The following is a 7,742-nucleotide window of genomic DNA, read 5'->3' on the forward strand; positions in this document are numbered from 1 at the left end:
TTACATCAAAATCCCTTTTATTTCTATGTGCGTTGGAGGCGTTAAGGTTAAAACCTAATGTTTGCACAATGGCTTGCCTTTTGCCAGCTGCAACGATCACATCCTCTGATGATGTGTTTTATGTTAAACATTCGACTAACCCAAATATGATGAGTAATCTAACACGATAAAGTTAAATAATATATAATTGAGCTTGGAATGAATTTAAATTAAAAAATAATATATATTATAAATTTAAATTTTATAAATTAAATATTTATTATTTGAATTTACATAAATAATTAATTAAATATAAAATATATTATTTATAATAATAATTATAAATTTTATATATTATATTTTAAATAAATAAAATTTAAATATTTTATAAAATTATTAAAATTTTAAAATATAATCTATAAAATATTTTTATGTAGATTATTAATTAAAATATATAAAATTAAATGAATTTAAGTATTTTTGAATAATAATAATAAGTTTAGGATAGTTTAGATAGAATAATTTTTACGAGTATTTTATCACTGTCATCTTTAATTTTTAGTTTATATTCAAATATTTAACTAATAAATAGGGTAGTTAATATTCAAATTTATATTTTTTAATCTAAGAAATTCTGATAAACTTATAGGTAAGGGCTCAAATAATAATTTTATTCTATTATGAAATATTAAAGGTGAATGGCTAAATTAAAAAAAAAGAAATGAATGGCCAAAGGCTTGTCCTGATAATATAATGAAACTGAAAAACTTTGTCATTTCATTGTTTTGTGATTACTATCATTAGAAATACTTGCATATATGTATAATGGTCGTTATTGCTATTAGTCGCATATTCTCCATCTGTCCAGCACAAATACTTGCACATGTGGTTTCTTCGATTTCATAAGTAACATATAAAGGATCAGCTAATTTTTTGCTCTGTGAATTTATTCTATTTTTTTTTTTTTTTTAACTTCACGAGGCCAAGAATAAGTAATAGAAGAAGAAATGTTAAAAAAAAAAAAAAAGACAAATACTTAGCTTGCAGTGAGAATGGCAGCTCTGAGTTCACTGCAGCCCTGTTTTACATTAAATTTCATGAGTCTGAAACTGTTTTTCTTAATTAAAATATTATTTTAGATATTATGAGAAAAATAGCTTGAAAAAAACTGTTTTATTATTTTAGTATTCATATGATTAAAACTGATCAAATTTAATTTTTAATTAATTTTTAACACTTCTAATTAGTATATTAAAAAAGTGATTTTTTTAATAGTAGTTTCAACTGCAATGTCAAACAGGCCTTACATATTCAAGAACTCACTGGGCCTCTCATAAGGCTGCTCAAGTTTTTTTTTTTTTCTTAAACAAAAAGGGGTTTTTGGTCTTCTGCTGCATTTACTTTATAAATTTTCATGACTGTGATGAAAAGTATGGAATTTTTTGAGGAGAAAAGGTGGATGTAATTATTCATTTGTTGATTATACACGTAATTAGAATAAAATTAGTTATAATTGGATTAATTAGCCATATTCTATCTGTATATATTTACCAATATTTATAAAGTAAATGTTTTAAATTGTTAGGTTTTATACATCATTAAATTGTTGTTCGATAACATCAAAATTTGCTAAGATTTTGTTATTATTAAATTATACTGTTAATGGAGAATACAACAATATGAGAAAATTATATAATATTTTTTGACATATATAAAAGTAATGCTTCTTTTTTCATAAAATAATTGGCTCTTTTTATACTATAAAAAGTAAAATTTAGATAATTATAAAAGATAATGTATGTATACCAAATTTACCTAATAATTTCTCTGATAATATATTTTTTAAAAAAGCTTTTAATGCTGAAATTACTAAAATGCCATTTTTTACTGTATATGGTGACTTTTTTAGTGCATTAATTTTCAACATTGATGATGGCTTTACATGTCAAATTAGGCTAAGGTCATTCCATGTTCCTTTACCATAGAGATCTTTTTTTTAAATAAAAATTAGAAAAATAAAAACTCCAACCTAACACTTATTGTACATCTAGCCATTGAATCATATCAGCTAAATTTGTCTAACACTACTTTATAGGCCTTTGATGGTACTTAAAAGCAGCCTCCATGTATATATATATATATAGAGAGAGAGAGTTTATTTTTAATTGATTGAATAATGTGTATAAAATTAACTCAATATTTTCTTATTATAATAAAAAAAATATTATTTCAGATCATAAAAGTTAGACTAAATGAGTCCCATCTCCTGCAAAAGCCTACATCTAAGATCTAACACATTCATATATTCTAGGAATTGAATTGAAATTAATTCAAATAGTTATTTTGGTAAAGTCAAATATTTTTTTCTTTAATTTACTATCAGGATTATTAATGGGTTAATTAAATTTTACCTTTTAAATGAGTATTAAGTTTATTTATCTCACTAAAATAAATATAATAACAAACAATAGAATATGTAGCCAATTTTTTCTTAATTGAATTCGAGCTTAACAAGATGATATTTGTATTAGCTTACAAACCAGCTCATAATTTCTAAACATAAGTTGATTTGTTCATTTATAATATTTTTGAACTTATAAATTAAAAAAAATAAATTGAGGGATTTAATTTTTCATTTTGATGCTTATAAACTTTGTACCTATAAATAAGTTTAACCAAATATTTTATTATATTATCCACAATTAATTTTTAAAATTTCATCATAAATCTCATTTAATACTTTTTTTATTATTTTAATAATAAATATGTTTATAAATTATTTTTTTAGCAAACATATCAATTATTTATCGACCACTTATAAATATTTTAATTAAATATATAATTACTTAAAATTTAATACTTATAAACTTAAAATAACTTATAAGCTAATTTTTATAATTTAAGCCAAATATTTTCTAAATTCCATTACCATGCGATAAGAGCTGCTTTATACAATAAACAAAATTAATTATTTTTTTAAAAAAAAAAAAACCTGTATTCTGTGTGAAACGATGACAAGCAACAGGATTCATGGTGATGAATTTGGTTAAATCAATTTCACCAACCATTTTTATTCTTTTAAATAAATAATAAGATAAGAACAAGTCGCCCATTATCCTGCATCTTTATAAGAAAAGTCAGAATTCAATGCGCATGGAGGTGTTAATTGAGATATTTAAGAAGGTCACTAGTGCATTACTGATAATGGTAACGCTTAGCAAATCAAACCCTCTATTTGTGATTCCAAACATATCCACAACCTAATCGCACATTGACTCACTATTTAGATATAGTTGACGTGGGTGCGTTCTCTATTGGAAAGTTGAAACTGTCATTCTGAAAGCACATCATCAAGTCAGCTAACTCGGCTTCCCCAACCTATGCAGTAATGAATAAGGGAGTCCATGGTCCCACATTTTGCTTTTACATGGGAAATTAAATTAGTCTATATAAGTGACCATCCCTCAGCGTTATAGAGAGACAGAAGCAATAACTAGTGTTCATTCACTCGGCAATAATGGCCACAAGAATCCAAGCCATCCTCCTTCTCCAAGTAATCTTATTGATTATACCCAGCTCCCATGCTGCTGGAATCGCTGTTTACTGGGGTCAAAACGGCAACGAAGGAACTCTAACACAAACATGCTCCACCGGCAAATATTCTTATGTGAACATAGCCTTTCTCAATAAATTTGGCAATGGTCAAACCCCAGAAATCAACCTGGCCGGCCATTGCAACCCAGCAGCTGGAGGTTGCACTACTGTTAGCAATGGCATCAGGAGTTGCCAAAGCCAAGGAATTAAGGTAATGCTTTCTCTTGGCGGGGGAGTTGGAAGCTACACCCTGGCCTCTAAATCTGATGCAAAAAACGTAGCAGACTATTTGTGGAATAATTTCTTGGGTGGAAAATCTTCTTCCCGTCCCTTAGGTGATGCTGTGTTGGATGGTATTGATTTTGACATAGAGCAGGGTTCGATCCTGTACTGGGATGATCTTGCACGTTACTTATCTGCATATAGCAAGCAAGGCAAGAAGGTATACTTAACTGCAGCTCCTCAATGTCCATTCCCTGACAGAAATTTAGGGACTGCTCTTAATACTGGTCTTTTTGACTATGTCTGGGTTCAATTCTATAACAATCCTCCATGCCAGTATAGCTCAGGTAACATTAACAACATCATTAACTCGTGGAATCGATGGACCACATCGATAAATGCAGGGAAAATATTTCTTGGGTTGCCGGCAGCTCCTGAGGCAGCCGGAAGTGGATATATTCCACCGAATGTGCTGACTTCTCGAATTCTACCTGAAATAAAGAAGTCACCTAAGTATGGAGGTATTATGCTTTGGTCAAAGTTCTTCGATGATAAGAACGGCTACAGTTCTTCCATTCTGAAAAGTGTATGACAGTAGTGCTTTTGCTTGGCTTAAATTGATGTGAGTTACCACTTTAAAGCAAATCATATGAAATAATATAATAATCAGCCTTTAATTTGGTTGACAAATTCAATAAAATGGGTACTCATATCTTTTTTTTAATTTGATGGCGATTTTATTCGACTCTTTTTTTTTTTCAATTAATGATATTTATTAAAGCACACTTCAGCCAGTTACCCATTCATATGAAGTTTCTTGGGATTCCAAGAGCTCATTTTCTTTGGAAGTGCCAATTTAATATCATTTTTGTAAAATAAAACTTCCTCAATTGCAGCAGTAATGATTGTATGCCAAGGCTCTTGGGAAAAAAATTTCATTCAGTTGCTTCTAATGCATAATATAAAACTTGCGTGAAGAATCAATGAAAAGGAAAAGGCAAAATAAACCTTCCACAAATGCAAACTGAAAAAGAACGGAAAATAATTACTACAAGAGAAGGAATAACTCTTTATGCAGTGAATAATTGCAGGAAGGCTGTGAGATCAAGCATTTAAGTGAATGCCATCTCATCTCTAACCTATCAAAGCAATCTGATTATCATATATTTTCTGAAAACATTAAACCTTTTTTGTACATTAAAGAGCTTTGTTATAAGATTTCAATAAAAGGCTGCAAGTTCTTTGAAGCATGTTGCTGAATAGGTTCCATGTTTGGCAAGGTGGCTATGAATAATACATTCAAAAGAGAAAATATATGTCATGCTCAAAACTAAAAAGAGGGAAAGAGCATTTACCCTTTTCTTTCAACAATATATCTAAAACTAAAAGCAAGGAAAAATAAAATGCTGCAAGCAAATGCTGTGAAATTTACATAGAAATTTTATTAAATTTGTTGAATTTCAGGGACTTGGTTTGATTTTCTTTTTTTAATTAAATATGCACTGAATTCCTTAAGATTTGTGGATGAACCTTAGCAACTGTTGCAAGGGTTTTTGCGGTCGCCGGATGATTCTCACCGAAACGGAAAAAGTGATGAGTCACTACTTTAATTTTGAGAAAAATTAAAAAAAAACCATTTGTAGAAAAAAAAGTAAAGTTTATATAAACCACTTCTAAAACAGAGATTATAAGTTCGGGGTCCATGCACGGGTTAGGAAGGTGTTAGGCAGCCCACCTTGTCCCTCAATGAGGGTAAGCAGATTTAACGATGTACTCTTTATAATTTAATATCGATAATTTTGGGGTTAGAATTATGATGTTGGTCCCTTATATGGATGAAAGGAACGTTTGATATTTTATCATTTTAGGTTACCCAAGAACAGGAGTATATGGGATGACTCTACAGTGAATTGATGTTGTGTTTGTTTAATTTGTTATGTGTTTGTTAAGTTCCTCCCTCCTCAAATTAGGACTCTAATTTCGAAAATGTGTTATTCGATCCTTAAAGATTTATAATGAGTGAGGAGGACTCTCGGCTCACACATTATGCATCTCATCATTGGCATTCAATTAATTGAGGGTGCAGTGTGTGTAATGGATATACATGAACCGATATGAGTATAGATTTTTATTTCTTTTAATTAGGACTCCAATTCAAAAGGGATGTGTTAATTAAAACCTAGAGAATTTCCTTCATTAATGAGGACTCTAAGTTAATAAAGGAAAGTTTCATCATCGGCATAATTAGTGGTAAAACCTTGACCCATATCGTTTCATCTTAAATGATTTAATGTTTTGGAACTATGGTATTTGTTTGATTAAGCCGAACTGAAGGAAGAACTCTCCCTTAATAATATAAGTATGAGGACTTCGAGAAAGACTCTCCATCGAGTCTTAATATAAAATTCGGGGTTCTTGGAAGGACTCTCCCGTGAACCAAACATTGAAATGTGTGATAAATTTTGTCTGTAATGTTCTGTAAAAAAATGCTGAGATTGTCAAGGAAAGGAATCTCTCCCGATCTCCCTATTTTATACAGAATAGGTTTATAAAATTCCAGACTACGGGAATTCAAAGAAAGGACCCTTTCTCGATCTCCCAATTTAATGCCTAACAGTTTTATAAAATATAAAACTACAGGAATTCCAAGAAAGGACTCTCTCCCGGTCCCTCTATTTTACACCGAACAATTTTATAAGATGTATAACTATGGGAATCCAAGAAAGGACTCTCTCCCGATCCCCCTAATTTGATACTAAAGAATTTTTAAAACTCCAGGAATTTCAGGAAAGGATTCTCTTTTGATCCCTCTATTTTACACCGAACAATTTTATAAGATGCTATGGGAATTTTAGGAAAGGACTCTCTCCTGATTCCTCTATTTTGAAAAGTGAATTTTAAAAATCACGATTTTTGAGCTAAACTCCTTCTCAATCGCCTTTTAGAAAACCGAAATAGTGAATCATGCGTGTAATTTCTCGATCTCTTTATTATCTAAACTTTCTTGGTTTCCAATCTCATGACTTATGGTCTAAGTTCGTTTCGGTTTGCAATCTCATAACTTGTTTGAGCTCGGCTTGATTTCCTATCTCATAACTTATTATCTGAGCATGTCTCGGTTTTCGATCTTGTAACTTATGGTTTGAGCTTATCTAGATTTTCAATTTCCTGTTAATTTCCCGAACCTTTCTAGACCTACCTAAACTACGTCTATTTATCCCAATTATTTTTCCCTTTCATCAGAGCGGAACTCTCTATGTCATCACTTCCATATGAAATTCAAGTAACTCTTATATCACCTAACTTTTATTCTCGTACTAAACAAAAATAAAATAAAAATAAAATTCTTTGAGGTGACACGGACGTCGCAATAGAAAGCCAAAGGTGATATTTGTGAGACAAGTTAACCTGATACTATCCTATCCTGAAAGTTCGGCATGATAGAGTATCTTAAAAGTTTTTGCATCATGAACACAGGTTAGTTATATTTGGAGAATGATAGGTTAAAAAGCTTACCTGTGGAGAGCTGAAGTGATGGAAGAGCCAATACTGATGTCTGCGAAGCTAGAGCTGCTAAAGCTGGGGTGACAAAGCGATTCAAACTACCAGAGATGATGAAAACAAGATCTTGATAACGAACTGAGATTGGACCTTCGAGATAGTGCGCAAAAACTGAGGATATGAGTTATTGTATTAGTAGCTCTAGTGATAAGATCCTTTAGAAAACTTATTTCTAAAGTCTCTAGAAACCTTAAGAGCTTCAAGATGAAAGCAACAAGGCTACCGCAATATTAAAATTCAGAGTTTTCTCCCAGCACAACGATTTTTCCTCCTCCTTCTATAGTATTGCATGCAGATATTTATAAGAAACGGGTGCTCTAAATGGAGGGTCAAGATTTCAACAGGAAGGAATGAAGAGTCTGGATTTAAAAGGACACAATCCAACG

At 30.5% G+C, this 7,742-nt stretch overlaps 1 protein-coding gene across 1 annotated transcript; it reads left to right on the forward strand.

The window, feature by feature from the left end:
* The first annotated feature begins 3,445 nt into the window (after positions 1–3,445).
* Positions 3,446–4,519, forward strand: LOC110644086 (hevamine-A-like). Its single transcript, XM_021796709.2, has one exon. The coding sequence runs from the start codon at positions 3,497–3,499 to the stop codon at positions 4,385–4,387; it is 891 nt and encodes a 296-aa protein (XP_021652401.1). The 5' UTR covers positions 3,446–3,496; the 3' UTR covers positions 4,388–4,519.
* Positions 4,520–7,742: the final 3,223 nt, after the last annotated feature.

This window comes from Hevea brasiliensis, chromosome 17 (genome assembly GCF_030052815.1).
Source record: "Hevea brasiliensis isolate MT/VB/25A 57/8 chromosome 17, ASM3005281v1, whole genome shotgun sequence".
NCBI classification, from domain to species: Eukaryota; Viridiplantae; Streptophyta; class Magnoliopsida; order Malpighiales; family Euphorbiaceae; genus Hevea; species Hevea brasiliensis.

Excerpts from the sequence above, each read along its gene's own strand:
- LOC110644086 (XM_021796709.2), top strand. The coding sequence starts at position 3,497 with ATGGCCACAAGAATCCAAGCCATCCTCCTTCTCCAAGTAATCTTATTG.